General features: G+C 51.1%; 6 protein-coding genes across 6 annotated transcripts; 1 reads left to right on the top strand and 5 right to left on the bottom strand.

Annotated features, from left to right (window-relative positions):
• Positions 1 to 468: 468 nt before the first annotated feature.
• Positions 469 to 1,503, bottom strand: ASPZODRAFT_77508 (hypothetical protein; the record flags this gene model as incomplete). The annotated part of the gene is made up of 1 exon (XM_022730178.1): positions 469 to 1,503. The coding sequence occupies one exon, from the start codon at positions 1,501 to 1,503 to the stop codon at positions 469 to 471; it is 1,035 nt and encodes a 344-aa protein (XP_022576684.1).
• A 573-nt stretch (positions 1,504 to 2,076) lies between these two features.
• ASPZODRAFT_77549 (hypothetical protein) lies at positions 2,077 to 2,853 on the top strand (the record flags this gene model as incomplete). Its single annotated transcript, XM_022730181.1, has 1 exon — positions 2,077 to 2,853. One exon carries the CDS (start codon positions 2,077 to 2,079, stop codon positions 2,851 to 2,853), a length of 777 nt encoding a protein of 258 aa, XP_022576683.1.
• A 921-nt stretch (positions 2,854 to 3,774) lies between these two features.
• On the bottom strand, positions 3,775 to 5,761 carry ASPZODRAFT_77554 (hypothetical protein; the record flags this gene model as incomplete). The annotated part of the gene is made up of 7 exons (XM_022730183.1): positions 3,775 to 4,158; positions 4,211 to 4,371; positions 4,428 to 4,934; positions 4,997 to 5,068; positions 5,121 to 5,371; positions 5,436 to 5,512; positions 5,567 to 5,761. 7 exons carry the CDS (start codon positions 5,759 to 5,761, stop codon positions 3,775 to 3,777), a joined length of 1,647 nt encoding a protein of 548 aa, XP_022576682.1.
• Positions 5,762 to 6,684: 923 nt separating this feature from the next.
• Positions 6,685 to 8,825, bottom strand: ASPZODRAFT_137445 (hypothetical protein). Its single transcript, XM_022724322.1, has 5 exons — positions 8,672 to 8,825; positions 8,095 to 8,592; positions 7,782 to 8,012; positions 7,443 to 7,723; positions 6,685 to 7,379 (listed from the first exon to the last, which is right to left on the bottom strand). The coding sequence occupies exons 1-5, from the start codon at positions 8,776 to 8,778 to the stop codon at positions 6,799 to 6,801; spliced, it is 1,698 nt and encodes a 565-aa protein (XP_022576681.1). The 5' UTR covers positions 8,779 to 8,825; the 3' UTR covers positions 6,685 to 6,798.
• Positions 8,826 to 9,916: 1,091 nt separating this feature from the next.
• ASPZODRAFT_137444 (hypothetical protein) lies at positions 9,917 to 11,907 on the bottom strand. The gene is made up of 3 exons (XM_022724321.1): positions 11,380 to 11,907; positions 11,263 to 11,299; positions 9,917 to 11,203 (listed from the first exon to the last, which is right to left on the bottom strand). Exons 1-3 carry the CDS (start codon positions 11,858 to 11,860, stop codon positions 10,003 to 10,005), a joined length of 1,719 nt encoding a protein of 572 aa, XP_022576680.1. The 5' UTR covers positions 11,861 to 11,907; the 3' UTR covers positions 9,917 to 10,002.
• Positions 11,908 to 12,405: 498 nt separating this feature from the next.
• On the bottom strand, positions 12,406 to 14,905 carry ASPZODRAFT_137443 (hypothetical protein). Its single transcript, XM_022724320.1, has one exon. It carries the CDS (start codon positions 14,697 to 14,699, stop codon positions 12,618 to 12,620), a length of 2,082 nt encoding a protein of 693 aa, XP_022576679.1. The 5' UTR covers positions 14,700 to 14,905; the 3' UTR covers positions 12,406 to 12,617.
• Positions 14,906 to 15,952: the final 1,047 nt, after the last annotated feature.

Raw genomic sequence — 15,952 nt, 5'->3', positions numbered from 1 at the left:
ATACTTGGGTCTTCTCATATACTATTTCCAAGCTATCAAGATGGTGCTTGTCTAGAACTATTATACGTAAGCATCTTGGAAGACAGTAAAAGAAAAAAACTTTCTTCAATGACACTATCCTGGTTATATTTGTTCAAGGCCAATTTCATATAAATCGACCTTTAGGCGCATATATCTGAGGTTCAGAATTCTTTGACCCAGGAGGTAGCTGTGCAGCAATGCTTATACTTTCCCAACAGCGAAAAGTCTTCAAGAAAGCATGGACTGAAGTCCAAAAGGTGAAAGAAAGCAAGGAAATTTAGGGAAATAGTGATATGCATTGCTCTTTAGCTTTTAAAGAGTCCATACCGTCCACCAAAGATGTGGATACTGGAAACTTGGGGATTGGTGAGGAAATTGAGTTCAATTCTGTAACTATTGTTGGTATATATCTGCATAAAAAGAGTACATACACCTCATGAAGCTTCATCATTCCTGAGGCATGTGCCACTGATCGCCGACACGGAAGCCAGTAGGGAAAGGATCAGTGGGATGCAGTATGGTATGCTTGTATCCGGTCACCCAGGCACTACCCTTGACTGTAGGGTAAACAGCATTGTACTCTCCAACCCGAGTAGTCCCAGTAATGTGGCACTCAAAGCTGCTGCCGATGATGCTCTTGTGTTCAAAGACCTCCCTGACGTTCAGCTCGCCCCTCGCGTGCATCACAGCCATTCGGGCGCAGCTCCCAGTGCCACAGGGGCAACGGTCAAGGCGACCAGGCGAAACAACCACAGTGTTGACAGCTGTGAGCTTGCCGTCCACTCCACGCTCCACAGGCTCAATGAATTCAAAGTTGGCCACACCTTTAATGTCGGGGTTTTCTGGGTGAACTGGGTTGTAAGTGCGGCGTAGAGCCTGCTTGATCTTTTCACTGATCTCGATAAGCTTGGGGCCATGCTCATTGCTGATTCTAAGACCGACTTGTGACACGTCCATGATGGCGTAAATCATACCCCCCCATGCAATATCCACAGACACACTTCCCAGACCGGGAACATCAACCTTGTGGTCAAGAGCGAAGACAAATGCAGGCACATTGTCGAACGAAATGGACTTGCATTTTCCATTCTCACACTCCGCCGTGATCCCAACCAGCCCGGCGGCTGAGTCCAGTTGAACCTTGGTGATGGGTTCCTTCATCTTGATCATTCCCGTCTCCAGAAGCACTGTCGAGGTGCAAATTGTGTTTTCTCCTGACATGGGCACATACTCGTCGCTCTCCATGATAATGAATCCGGCATCGGCTCTGGGATCACATGGTGGGAGGACAAGGTTCACAGCCATGGCCGGGTGTCCTCGAGGCTCTTGCAGCAGAAGCTGTATTATCTCATCGGCCTCGTCTCGAAAATAAATGAGCTTGTCGTACATAGTCTTGCACCCGGGGGGATCCAAAACACCGCCAACGATCACGTCGCCGACCTCACCTGCGCAATGACAGCCAACAATGGAAATGACACGCATCTCAAAAATAAGGTTCAGTGAGTGGCTGGATTTTGTGATTTGGCGTATGAGGTCTCACCAAGCTTGAGACCTCATTTGAATATAAATACATATAATTCAGTCAATGCATAGGAAAAGGTATGCCTATCGGGAGAGGTACCGATGGAATATGCTATTCTTAGTAGTTCCTGATAATACATCTGTGACTCATCCTTTCTTACTTACTAGGTAGATAAGGTGATACGAAGCTCAGGAATGCTAGGGCCTCATTAGAGCCCGTCATTTGCGAATAATAATGCCCAAAAGTGAAGTCATACATGTCTACCCCGCAGCGCCTAGTTATCGGTTGCAGGATCATGGCCCCCTCACGGCAAGGCTTCCGATTGAAATTGCCAGAATCATTACTTAGTATATCTTCAATGGGTTGTTGAGCTTCCGAGGCCATAAAGGTATAGAAGGGTAATCCTTTTTGGTATACAAAGATAAAGAAATATTTCTCTAGAGATATTGCGTTCCTCTCCACGGCCGATTAAAAGGACATTTCATGTATTCGCAATTGCCGTCAAAAGCATCATCACAACCACGCCACTCAAAATGACATCCTTGAAGCCACTCGATAAGAAGAATGCGATTATAACCGGCGCCTCGTGCGGCATCGGCCGAGGAATTGCGAAGGAGCTTGCAAGCCGCGGGGCCAACGTCCTCATCACATTCAGTACTTCAGCCATCCTGGCACAAGATCTCGCACAAGAGCTTGAAGAGATATACGGGGTGTCGACCATAGTTATCCAAGCCCAGGCAAACGACCCTGGTGCCCCTGCAGCCATTGTTAAGGCAGCTGTTGAGAAATGGGGTTGCATTGACATTATCGTCAACAATGCGGCAATTCGCGAAGACTATGATTTTATGGATATGACACCTGAAGTATGGCAATTGCAGCTGATGGCAAACTTGCAGTTCCCCGTTTTCTTGGTCAAGGAAGCCGTGCCATCATTTGGCAAGGCTCCACGAATTGTCAACCTGTCCAGCAGCTATTCGCAGGATGGCCATGCGGGGTGCCTGGCCTACGTTGCTGCCAAGGGTGCTATGGAAGCTGTCACAAGATCGCTTTCCCGGGAAATTGGTCAGAAGTACAATGCGATTGTGAACTGTGTTCGGCCTGGTCCAGTCAATACAGAACTATGGAAGCGAAGCATTACGGAGCCTGAAGTGCTAGCGCGATGGAATCCGCTTATCCAGAATACCCCAGCCGCACCTCGAGTCGCTGAGGTGGAGGATATTGCTCAGGTAGTTGGGTTCCTTGTTAGTGAAGACACTAAATGGGTTACCGGAAGCGTCATCAATGCTAGTGGTGGTTTAATGTTTCAATAGGGGAGAGCCTTCAATATTTATGGTCATATACATCACTTAGTCATGTTAAATATAGTAGTAAGTTATCACTAGCCATATAACTTAACTCCTGCTTTTTGCACTTTATAGCTCTGTTGCTGTTGCTCTTTTCTATTTTCTCAAGAACCTAAGGGACTAGCTATATCTAATAAATGCTAGTTATCCACCATCTTAACCTCAGATTTGAATGCAGTCAGATTTACATCTATTTATTTTATAGCACAATTATAGCATGACACTGGCACCTGTGTCTACCACTATCACTATCTTGAGACCAGGACACATATATTGAAGAAGAGTATAAACTATTTTCCATGCTTATTGCAGGCCATGAATATGGATAGGATGACCCCAGTGTATGCAATTTCCTTCCAGGATCGAATACTGCCTTTTGATCTGAGGGAACACATATCTAGAGTTTGGATGTCCCGATTGCGAAGATAAGCGACTCACTACTCCATGCTCATGATAGGGTAATGGTAATTAATGACTACTTGGCTCCCCAAATTCATCCCTGGTGTAGTAATTCAGCTCATTATTTCTGTCAGTCCATGCGGGCCAAAAATCTTTTGTGGTCCTGATATCAGCCTTTTAGCTTAGATTCGTTAAGTTCTAAGCTATTCAAGTTATACTTCAACAGCCTAAAGCTGATGTTATGACTTAGAATATAGAAAGAATACACAAATATATAAGAATAGAGTATTATTTGAATTTTTACTGTTTATCCTTACTATAGATGATATAATATTAAGATTAGACTTGAAGATAATTGATTGCTGAAAGATAAAAAACAAATTTTTAGAATAAAAGATTACCATATTTATACTAACTCTAAACCCTAAGTAAATAATATATATAATAACTTTATCCTCTAATCTAACCTTATACCTACTTCATCACTAACTAGCTCTTATCCATCTCCTTGTCCTCCTCCATCCCCTTCTTCACACTCCTCCATCCAACTCCCCATGCGAAGACAAACTGCGCACAGGACAGTGCGGTATTCAAAGAGAAAACCCGATCTATACTCTTCGCATACGCCGCCAACACTGCCGGCAGGTCCTGCGCCGACACCACTTGGCGAAATCCGGTTGCCCCGGCCTGAATGACTGCCTCGGCATTCACAGTGGGGGCGTACTCGGGAATCTTCGTCCTAAGGCCCTGGGCGAATATGACTTCCGCCACGGCCAGGAAAATGGAACCGCCAAAGGTCTGGGCACAGGTCATCATGGCCATGGCAGTGGAGATATCATCAGCTTTGACCGCGTTTTGGATGGCGATCATGGGCTGGATAGGTATTAGTATATTGAAGAAGGAGGGCAAAAGATGCAAAACTCACTACTTGGGAGATGGCACCTCGACCGAATCCCACCAGTGATTCGTAGCCGGCCCAGGTGGGCACTGAGGTAGCAGGTGACAGGGTAGAGAGGAGGCCGTTACCCACGGCATCTAGAATAGCTCCGAGGACTCCCCAAGGAAGATAGTAACCTAGCTTTGAGGCTATCAATACTGATTAGCTATATCAAGGAAGACAAGAGAATATGGGAGACACTCACTCAACACCCCAGATGTCACGGCCATGACCAACTGGCATAGGATGTTTGGCAACAAGTTGACACCGCTTACCAAGGCGGACTTGCCCCGAACGGACTGGAAGTACATGGGCAGGTAGTATGAGAGAGTCATCGTAAACCCGAAGATCATCATAGATAGTAGACTGCTGGATAACACAATCTGGTCGCAGACTAAATGACCCGGAATCATTGCCTCGATGCCCATATGCCGTTCCCACAAGGCAAAGACCACGAATGTCGCGACTGACCCGCAGAACAGGCCAATGACTGTCGCACTGTCCCATGAGGAGCCATTCCCACCATACTGTAGGGCCAGAAGGAGCATGATCGAGGCCGGAGCGAACAGCGAAAACCCAATGAAGTCGAATTTTTGCAGGAAGACCGAACGCAGGATCTCGCGGGCGGGTTGTTTTGGCTTTTGGTCTGGGATGCGTGTGAAGAGGAGCAGGGCACCAACTAATGCCCCGATGGGGAGGTTCATATAGAAGCCTAAAAACGGAGTCATTAGTGCCTTTTGAGGGGATAATATCATCATAGGTTGCGACACTTACACCACCGCCAAGTCGAGTAAGTCGTAAAGGCACCACCAACCAGTGGCCCTCCAATTAAGCCCAGTTGGCCAACTGCAAGAAATGTCAGCCCTGCGGAAATATCAAGTTTTGAAGAGCTTCTTACACCCCATGATGATCCCAATCATCGCCGGTCTCTTCTTGATCGGCACTGCGCCGGCCAGGATATTCAACGCCCCGTTCATCATGCCCGATGATCCCATTCCTGCAATCGCGCGGCCGACGATGAGCATTTTAGAAGAGTTTGCTACCCCACAAATCAAGGAGCCCACTTCGAAAATGCTAAAAAAGGAGAGGAATGTCCATTTCGATGAGAAGTTAGTGTAGAATTTCCCGGTCAGCGGCTGGAGAGCGGCACTAGAGAGTGATAGCTGTTATTAGCCATTTTGCATTTTGCATTATGCATTATATTCTACCATACCTAGAGATTGTATATGCACTCCCATACCATGCAACATCATCAAGCGAGTTAAATTGATTGGTGATTTTGGGAATGGCCTGGCTACATCAGTCCAAAATCTCATCTCTTGAGCATTTGAATGGTGGTCATACCGTCGAAACAATCGACATATCCAACAGCATCAAAAACACGACAAGCGTGATACCTGCAATCATCATCACCAGCGCTCTTCCCTCCACCCATTCTGGCTCGTACTCGTTGCTTTCATTGGAGCTCTCTGCATTCTGATCATGGTCCCACGGGATGGGTTCAGATTTCACAAGACGTGGCTGGCTGTCTTCGCTCATGTCGGCGGCGTGATGACGCTTGGATGGCTATAATATATGCTAAAATTTTGCTATATTCTCGATTGGTATTAAATTGAACGCTGTAGACCGACTGAAGGATGTGGACGTTGAATTGTTTTAAGTATGGGAAGGGGAACACGGCGTTGGATGCTGCCGTCCCCGAACGCCGCTCCTCCCGTGCCAATTCGCCGGTTGACAAAGAAACCGTTGGCTATAGACTGATATTTGATTTCATTTAATCAGATTATAAGAATAGTTCAAATGAGTCTTTATCCACATAGAATAATATCTACTAAGTTAATTGCCTAGGTAGGTGGTTTTAATTTGTAGATATGTTTAATATTAACAGATTACTTTGGATATATTGAGCTATAGTACTGTAATTAACACAGGCGCAATCAGCAAAATTTAAATTAAAGATTAAAAATCACCACTATAAAGTGTACCACATACCACCGCCGGGCACGTAGCAGTGTAAACATACATTTAAAGAGTCTAAGAGGTGTCAGGAGTGTAATATTAAAGCTATTAACAATAGACTGCGGCAACATCCATGGATATTTTTCAATGTTGATCACCAAGATCCACGACCTGGACATAGATATGATTTAATATTTAATAGAGTACATATATGATAGTCTAATTTACAATAAAAATTCAATAAGTATATAGTAGACTTTAGGTATAGTATGCAGCTTTACCACCTACCAGAATCTAAAGATATGATTAGAGGATGGGTCTCTCCAGTATAATATTTAGATATGTCACAGGAATATATGACCCTATAGGGCCCCATTTAATGTCTTGACAATTCAAGTGGCTCAGTGGTCTAGTGACCCCCTGATGTTAAAGAATATCAATTAATATAGTCTGACAGTATACCACCTTGTGCCAACACTTTAGTACAATACCTTAGATAGTACCTTCAATTTCACAATAAACTAACCAATCATGGGAGTTCAAAGATTCAATGGAAAATCAATGGAGTCCTAGCTTCATCTAGAAGAAAAGATCATGTCAATGAACATTGACCAGCATTATATGAACCCCCCAGTCCCAACCCCTTCCATCAACCACACCATCTCTGACCAGTTCATAAAGCTATCCAGATCACCCATCTCCATGCTCGACAAGAAAGGTTCCCTTGAGCTTTGGTCGGTTACCACCTCCGGGCACTCTGGTAATTGTACTGCCCACTCACTCCTAAGCTTCTGCATCATCATCCCCAATTTACTGAACGGATCGCCATACGCCCCCCGACTGCGCATCCCAACCGCATCGGCCACCTGTCCCATGCGCGAGGCAATCTGCTCCGCAATGACAAGTATGTCCACCGTGCCTTTCACCGCGCTCTTGTCCCATCCGGGATAGTTCAAGGTCGATAGGCGGAAGAGGGTCACCAAGCAGTGCGACACCTGTGTAAGATAAGGGAGCGCCAGGGACGTGTATCCAGCTGGAGATATTGTGAAGAATAGATTAAAAAACCGTTTCACCACGTGGAGACAGGCGTAGAGGTGATTGAGTCGCTGGGGGCTGAATTCCTCGTCTGCAAGGGGCTTCACCAGGGCGACCTCATAAAGACTAAGCTCAGTGTCGTACAAATGAAAGAGAATGGGCTCTAAGACCGGCCAAGTAAGTAGCTGTAAACGGAATATCTTCAATTGCCAGGGGATCTGCGTACTGTTGTCAGCCAGTTGAATGGGGATCTCAGCCTTGATCGTCTCCAACCGTGACTGGAGTGCCTTGAGATGGAAGGCGGCCAGGGTTTGCGCCGCATTGAGGCCATACAGGCCCTCACTCCAGGGACCTTGAAGGATCTGGTCCGCGAGAAGTCGGGTGCGCGTAAACTGGACTAGCACCCCATCACCAGACGATTCTTCACTGTGCACCAAGATATCAAGACATTCCTTCATATGCGGGGTCCATCGCAGTGGATCCATTCGACCCAGGAACTGCGCGATTCTGTACCAGGTCTGTCAATTCGACGCTCAATCCCCTTTTGCCAGCTATGGGCTCTTACATCGAAGTCAGCACAAAGCAGCTCAATACTGCCCGGCGTTCATTCATCGTGCGCCGAGTCGAAATCGATGCTTTCAACCCCGGCATATGGCCTACGGCATTGGAGCTGGAGACTGTCATGCTAAGATCCGGAGGCGCGGGCTTGTTAAGGCCCAGCTCGACGACTAGCCCGATCGCCATCTGGGAATAGATACAGAGCGATGACTTTTGCGGCTGGCTGTGAAGCGTGACCCTGGTCGAGAGTAAGCGAGGAAGGGAGGGAACTTCAGCAATCCCATGTTATTCAACCACCATGAGAGGTGAGAACACCATACCACGCAAGATAGACCAACACTCCCTGCAATAGATCCAGGGACTTGTCGCAGTCAACCAGCAGCCGCTTCGCCGCCAGCTCCCGGATCCTTACACACAAGGCTGCTTGACGTGCTGCATCCTTGCTTTCTACAGCCGTGATACAACGCCACAGAAATGGTGACTGTCGTTTCAGATCACGGGCGGTTGTTGTGGCTGGTATGTGGATCAGGGGGAGGAACTGCAGCCGTTGAGTTCGAAAAGTATGCAGAGACTCTTCTTCCCTTGCCAATGTTTCGTCATCTTCTCTTTCTGATTCGACCTCATTTTGCCCCATCCCCTGCGCTTCAGCTTGCCCCCGAGCCGGCGTTGGCAGATCCATCCGACCGCCAGAGGAGGAGGTCAGCAGCGACATCAAACCATCCATTTTCCGTTCCAGCTGGAGCGACCTGGACAAGGCCTGGGGCTGGGCCTTGCGACGTCCCGGAGGAACGCGGCATTCCTTGTTCAAACGATGGCATCTGTGAATAATATCAGACTCGAATACATTGCCCAACGGGTTCCCATCCCACTGCGTAGATACGGAGTTGGTCCACTCACCTTTCACAGCGGCCGCCACCACTCCGTGGGACGCAACGACACTTGGCACGAGCACAGGTGGCACAGGCATTTCCATAAGGCAGAGGAGAGCGCACGATAGGTTCCATTCTGGCCAATCTCAGCCAAGTGGAACAGGAAGACAAATGGGCAGGAACAGGAAGAGGAACAGGAAGAGGAACAGGAAGAGGGACAGGAATCGGAAACGGCATTCAACGAACGCCGCTCGCCCACCGAACCAGCCACCCCCACTCACTCCTTAACCTTGTCCTAGAAAAGGATGATTTCCAGGCTGCCAATCAGGATAATTCGCATTTAAAGTGTCACCTGATCCAAGCCGTTGCAGGATTTAAGAATGGTAAAGTTAACAGCCTAATATAATACTATTAGGGAGAACCAATTCATATAATATTATTAGCATTATAAGGAATAGAAGTGCTTACTTTACTATTATAGACTTCAATGCATATACTGCTCTAATTAGTATTAATAGGTCTCTTACTAATAGCTAGTAATAGTAATATTATCTGTGCTATTGTGGACCAGCGTGATGTTCTCATATGCTATTAGAAAGATAGATATCTTATATATAATTAGTGCTTAATAGATACCTGCCTGGCAGATTTGTGCGGTTGGTGGCATAGCACATGCTGGTGATATTATATGGCTGGCTAGTAGTGGTGAGAATCTTTAGTTTGGTGGTCAGGGGAAAACATCATAAGCTAGAGACTACTATAGACAGCTAGATTAGCAGCGCGACCAGATTGACTAGATCTACAAGGTGGCTCTTTATTCTTTTATAGGTAGAATATTTATGACAGGAGAGGGGGGGAGAAAATGAAGATCAATAAGGTGGTGTCTATGAATAGTTAATATTTATAGAATATGTTACTTGTCAAGTTACTGTTGGTCGTCCATCTATCTATCATCTAGATAAGTATACAAGAAGTTGACATGATGCCAGAGCAGGCAGATCCACCACCTTACAGTGTTACAAGTTATTGCAGATGCCTGAAGCTCTCCTTAAGCTTGATCTTATCCTCACTAGCCCACCACTCCTGCCATGCTACAGCTGTGCCTTAGATCCTTGACTATTGAATATGAAATATTGTTGAATACTAAACCCGAACCCTAAACCCTAATGCTGGTAGTGTCTAGTCTGCGCTGTTTTCATGGCTGCAAGTTGGTGTCATAGTATGACACTACCCTTGTTACTGATCTTAGCACTAGATGAGCATACAAGTATGGTGGCTGCAGGAGATATATATATCTATATTGAGGTTTAAATCCACAGCTGAGTGAGTATATATAAGTGTTCAAGAGCTGCGCTCAGATCATCCCTTTAAACTCGTGCAGTTCCCGTACGCCATCAACATCTGCGCGACGACAACTAAACGGCCGATGGCAGGGGTCCCAAAGATGAGGAAGAACCCGACTACAGAGACCGACAGGCCTGCGAGGAGATAGACGCGCAGAACCAATCCCCTGGACGACCTGTTCTTTTTAAACGCGGTGAGCCTCTCGATCGCGGCGCGCATGCCCTTCTCGACGATCCAGTCCGAGAAGAACGGGTTCGAGACGGAGATGATCCCGACAATGTACCATGCCAGGATCCAGGCGCGCTGGGCGAGCGTGCTGTGCTCGCCGCTGTGGAAGCGGGAGAGGACGCCGATCGGGATCAGGGGGAGGGCGGCGGTGACCCAGACCGCGGCGGCGAAGAGGGCGGACCGCGGGCCAAAGTGGTTGTTGCGATGGCGGATGCTGGTGGACGAGGCGGCTTTGGAGACGGTCTGGAAGCTGTAGCAGCTCGGGCAGATCAAGGTGGGCCGTTCCTGTTCCTTGTCGTTGAGAAGAGGCGCCGAGGGAGGAGTCTCCGGCTCGCGATTGTCCATTTTGACGGGCTCGGAGAGGAAGCCTGTGCCGTCGAGAGGCTCTATACTGCCCGACTCGCACACTCGATCGCCGAGCTGGCACCAGACCTCGCCTCCGTGTGGCTGGAAGGACGCCGTGAAGACGATCAGATCCTCAACGCGCAGGGGCTCGCTAGCCAGCGTGCCCACGACGTCTGTGAACCGCCCACCACGCGCGATCGCCTCGTCCATGATCTCCGTCTGGACGAGAGAGAGCTTCGCGTAGCTCGGCGTGGCGAGGGTGCCGAGCAGATTGACCAGCGACATCAACAGGTAGGGCAGCACGGTGAAGCCGAACGCCGCGTAGCCGTAGGTGGTGATCTGAAACCCCCGGGACCGGTAGAGGGTGTAGCAGGCATAGAAAATCTGCACAATGGCAATCACCGCGGCGGCCAGATCGTACGACGGGCCGAGGAGGCACCGCAGCTGCTCCGGGGTCATGGTCGCCCGGGCCACTCGAGCGTTGGCGGGGACATAGGCCAGCTCGTAGCCGTCGGGCAGCTCGCAGACCCCGGAGATCTGGTAGTCCTTCAGCACCTGGATGTGCTTGGTGGACCATTCAAAGTTCATCAGCAGCCACGGCGGGGTGCGGGTGAGGATCTGGAAGGGGCCGGAGTAGCTTGCACTGATGATTATAATTAGTGAAGGGATCTCCGGCGCAGCATATTCTTGATGGAGACGTACAACTTCTTATATTCCCCTGGGAGATCTTCGCTGTGTGCTTCAAATCGTTAGCCTAAACCCTAAACCCTAACCCTAACCCTAACCCTAAGGGACTCATTCAGACTGTCGGCACCGTACCAATTCTCCAGTACTCGTCAGCATCCTTCTCGGCGGTACCCGGCACAGTCGTTGGCCGCAGCGACAGCGAGCGAAGCGATTGTCCAGCCCGAGGCGTCCATGTCGGAGCGCGCACCACCATACACAGGGCCTGGGCTTGGAGCGCCTGCTGCAGGGGGTCCTTGGAAAAGAGCGCTGCCCGGCGCGAGAGGACAAACAGCCCGCGCCCGGCACCCAGACAGGGGAAGAGCACGACCAGGAGCATGTTGAGGGCGATGATGTGGTGCGGCTCGCCGGGGAACTTGACCACCGTGGCGGCATGCGCAAAGTAGTTGCCGAAGAAGAAGATCACCACGTCGATCCATTTCGTCGGGATGCAGATTTCCTCCGACTCGGCGTGGTACACCACCTCATCTGGCACGGTGATGGTCGTGTCGCGCGGCAGCACGGCGGCGACCGCACCGCAGACCAGGACGGCGGTCAGAAGGGCTTTTGAGATCATCGGACTGTAGGTTGAAGAGTGGATAGCAGAGAGAGAAGAGAGTCCAGACCATTTAACGGCGAGGGTCAGCCGACAGGGTCTAGGACTAATTAAATAGTATTTAGTACATAGACTGATATTCCCCCAATCATTTCTTTGGCCCCCAAAGGTGCAGCAGCTGCAGCCAGTGATAGCACTAGCATAGACTACTTAAAACATGCCAAGCATTAACACGGGTGAAGAAGCCGTCCATGAGCTTAGAGTCCAGAGAAGAATTCTAGCTTAGTGATTAGATGATTGTTAGCTTATGAGCTGGATTTCCTCTCAATTCCTTATACTTTAAGTTTAGCTCAGCTTTATTTATTATGGCTACAGCCTAAGTTCTTAGTATTATATAGAGTGCCACCTCTTCATGCATATAGTAAATAGTATATAGTAGGTTAATAGATAAAGAAGCAGGGACTATGCTATTGCCAGTATATAGGATTTCTAAAGAGCATATTAATACTCCTCCTTAGGCTACTGCTTAATTAGTCCCTATTAAGATACTAGATATGACTCTCCATGGTGTTTATAAATTTATAGTATTCATGCCATATGGAACTAATATAGTACTTAACTGCACAATGAGTGCTATATGTACCATACATACACTGAGCGAGGATTCCTCTCTCTGCAAGAATTCTTGCTAAGCAGGGCCTTATGATAGACGAGGATATGGGTGGACAGAAGCGAGAAAGGGAAAGGTCTACTTATACATATAGATATAGATACATGGTCAAGAGAAATCATACATGGCCAGCTCGTCGAGCTGGCCGTACCTGCCATCCAGCAGATCGAGGCTGAAGTTGAATTCGGGAATGCGGTCGAACTGGTCGAGTTCGGACGAGAAGGACTCGAGATCCATATTGTCCGGGCCATGGATGCGAGGAAAAGAGTCGACGGGATGGAGGTGTTCGTGGGGGTGGTGCTGTGGCCCATCATGGACCACGAGCTGACTGGTGTCTGTCAGGGCGGGGGGGAGATGAGGCCCTTGATGAGGATCGGGGGCGGCCGAAGACAGAGACCCGCGCGGCGGGTGCTGCCAGAGACGCCCCCAGGTCTGCAAGGTATCATACATGGAGCGGTCCGCGGCGTTGGGGCTGCAGGCGGCCTGGATATGCAGCTTGGTGGCGGACTCAAGGCGGAGGATGGCGTTCTCGAGGGCCTCAAGGACGTGGACCTCGTAGCGGGCCAGGCTGCTGCTGATGGCCATGACGCGGAGCAGCTCAAGGCCGCGCGAGAGGGCGCCGCGCACCTTGGCGCCGCCCGGCTCTGCGATGTTCTGCGCCAGCAGGACCAGCATGGCGGTGCGGCAGCAGGTGAACTCGAGCGCGTACGAGGCGCGCGACAGGCCCACGCGGTCGCGCAGCAGCTCGCACAGGTGGATGATCTGGAGGGCGGCGCTGACCGAGTCCTGCACCAGGACCTCGTGGCCGAGCCGGTGGCGGCGGCCGCGGCCGTCCGGGGCGTCGTCCGGGGCGTCGGCCGGGGAGGCGGGGCGGGGGTGCGGGGCGAGCAGGAAGGGGCGGCCGAGCGAGAGGCGGGTGGTCCAGTAGTAGATGTGGATGTGGATGTCGTTGCGCAGGCGGCAGACGTTTGTGTCCGGGGCCCAGGGCGAGTCGAGCGGGCGCAGGCGGTCGCGCCAGGCGACGAGCTGGCGGCGGAGGGAGAAGAGGTTGAGGAAGTGGACGGGCAGGCGGGTGCGGCGCAGGGCGGCGATCTCGTCGCCGCCGGCCTCGAGGAGTAGGGTCAGGTTGATGAGGGCGCGCTGGTTGTCGAAGTTGGAGATCTCGCGCCCTGGGCGCAGCTCGGGCAGGTCGGTGGGCTGCGCGACATCAACGTCGGCGTGCGCCAGCAGCCGGGGGCGCCCGTACCGCAGGCTGACCTGCTTCTGCAGGGTGTAGACGGTCCACCAGACGCGGCGCTCGACCTCGGCGGCCACGGCGTCCGCGGTGGCGGCGTAGCGGCGCTCGTCCTGCATCTCGTTGCGCACGGCGAGGCTCAGGGCCAGGCTGAGGTACGTGTACGAGGCGCCCGCCGAGTCGAGCGAGAAGTTGTACGTCGCCATCATCAGGCACGCCTGCACGCTGCGGAACGAGGCCGCGATGATCACGTCGGGCATGAGCGCGCACGCCGCCTGGTGGAACTGGCGCCCGACCTCGTCCTCGGAGAAGTGCACGGGCTGGCCGTCCACGAGGCTCGTCAGCCGGAAGGCCTCCATGTGGGCAAACTGCGTGCCGCACGCCAGCGCCATGAGCGCCGTGCACACGCTCGCGGCGTCGGTCGTGCCCGCCAGGGCGGAGGGGCCGGCGTAGTAGGCGTCGAGAAAGGCGTACAGCCACTTCTCCTCGACGTAGTAGATGTTCGTCTGCGTGTAGCGGAGAAACACGTCGACGAGGAACTGCGCAATCGCCTTGGGCGGGAGACAGCTCAGCGCCGCGCCGAGGGGCGCCCGCCGGGCCTCGTCGCCGCCATTCCGCCCGGGCCCATGGGGGTGCTCCGGCAGCGCCGGGAGGGGCTCGTCCGCCGCCGGCTGCTCCAGCGGCGGCGCGGCCCCGAGCAGGACCGTCGGTTCCAGCTGCGACGCATCGCATTTCTTCGCGATGGCCGATTCGATCGTCCGGGTGAAGGCGCCGAGCGAGAAGTCCGGCCCGTCCGCCAGCAGGCTGGCGAGCGCCGTCTCCGGCGCCGTCTCCGGCGTTGAGGGGGACGGCACAGAGGCCGCCAGGGTTCGCAGCTGTTCATCGCCCAGGGCCGCGCCTCCGAGACAGTGCGACAGTATCTTCTCCAGGCAGTGTAATCGTTCCTCTGCGCTCATCTCGCCGGGCCTGTCGCTTCTCCCTTTGTCAGCCGGACCAGAGGGACAGTTAGGGGGTGGGCGATGGTGGGAAATCAAAGGGCAGGCTTACCCTGGACTGTTGTCTGCACTGGCGGATGGAGCGACTGCAGACTTGTACCCCGGATTCGATCCCCCGGCGGCAACCACGACGCTGTACCGACACTCCAGGCGTAACCGCCCACACCGTCCGCACTGGGCCTGCGCATCGCATTTTTCCTTCTTCCGTCGGCATTCGTCGCATCTACACGAGACAAGTCAGCGGGTGTCCATCAGGCGCAGCGTCGAGGGAGAAGCTCACGCCCGTGCCGCTCGTTTTCGTCTGTCGTCCGGCACCCGCGGCCGGGGCTTGCGTCCGGTGCGTCGCGGGGGCTCGGCGCCCGCGGAGCCAGCGGCGGGCTGCAAGACCGTTGGGAATCCAGGATCTGACGAGTGTATGTCCATGTCGTGCAGGGCAGCCAGACCCGGGGGTGGCACGGCGTGAGGTCAAGGATGAGGCGAGAAGTTCCCCGCAAGTCTTATCAGTGTCACGTGGTATTAGCTAGACAGCGATACCAATGCGTCGGTCATTAGGTACTAACTAACTATATAGTAAGTACTTTATAACTGCAATATAAAATGAGTAGAAGGAACAAATTTATGACAACAAGAAATGAAAGAATGTTTACTCCTAAAGAAAAGGTGGGTATTCCTTTGCTGAGTATCTGTTATAATCAAGGTTTTGTGACAATTTCTGTACTAAGACAGTTTCTGTATTAAATATCCGAGTACAGGTATACGAACTTAGGAAGACCAGTATAAAGCAGATATAACTGTAGAGAAGTAATTACTAGAGTTGTAAGAACTAGTTACTAGACCTGGGGACACTAGACTACTAGACCCAAAGGTCAACATTAGCCGCGATTATCCTAGCCCCTGGGCCCTATATAGTAACTCTTAGGGGCAGATAAGGCAGATCCTTACAAGAGCAATCAATAACAGCAATTCAATATCAAGTCATAGCACTCTGTGAGAAGATCTAGGTATAAAACATGCTCACTATCTTATCTATAATACTTAGCTGTTAAACCTAAGCAAGCTGACTATCATTGGTAAATATGGGCACTACATAGATTGCTCCATATATTATATAAATATGTATATAGTGGTAGGAACAGCACTGTCAGGATATGTCCATTTCGCAAGGATGGAATCAGGGTTAGGGTTAGGGTTGGGGTTTCTGCACGAAACAAGCA

Source organism: Penicilliopsis zonata (genome assembly GCF_001890105.1).
Source record: "Penicilliopsis zonata CBS 506.65 unplaced genomic scaffold ASPZOscaffold_37, whole genome shotgun sequence".
Lineage (NCBI taxonomy): Eukaryota > Fungi > Ascomycota > Eurotiomycetes > Eurotiales > Aspergillaceae > Penicilliopsis > Penicilliopsis zonata.
The sequence above is the reverse complement of the archived record's forward strand: the minus strand, read 5'-3'. Positions and strand labels throughout refer to the sequence as shown.

What these genes read in the sequence shown, in the direction of transcription:
- ASPZODRAFT_137445 (XM_022724322.1), bottom strand. Translation starts at nt 8,778, where the DNA reads ATGGAACCTATCGTGCGCTCTCCTCTGCCTTATGGAAATGCCTGTGCC. An exon ending in GTGTTGGTCTATCTTGCGTG is followed by an intron (nt 8,013 to 8,094) that starts GTATGGTGTTCT and finishes ACTCTCGACCAG; the next exon opens with GGTCACGCTTCACAGCCAGC. An exon ending in CATTCAACTGGCTGACAACA is followed by an intron (nt 7,380 to 7,442) that starts GTACGCAGATCC and finishes GGCCGGTCTTAG; the next exon opens with AGCCCATTCTCTTTCATTTG.
- ASPZODRAFT_137443 (XM_022724320.1), bottom strand. Translation starts at nt 14,699, where the DNA reads ATGAGCGCAGAGGAACGATTACACTGCCTGGAGAAGATACTGTCGCAC.
- ASPZODRAFT_137444 (XM_022724321.1), bottom strand. Translation starts at nt 11,860, where the DNA reads ATGATCTCAAAAGCCCTTCTGACCGCCGTCCTGGTCTGCGGTGCGGTC. An exon ending in TGACGAGTACTGGAGAATTG is followed by an intron (nt 11,300 to 11,379) that starts GTACGGTGCCGA and finishes AACGATTTGAAG; the next exon opens with CACACAGCGAAGATCTCCCA. An exon ending in CCAGGGGAATATAAGAAGTT is followed by an intron (nt 11,204 to 11,262) that starts GTACGTCTCCAT and finishes TATAATCATCAG; the next exon opens with TGCAAGCTACTCCGGCCCCT.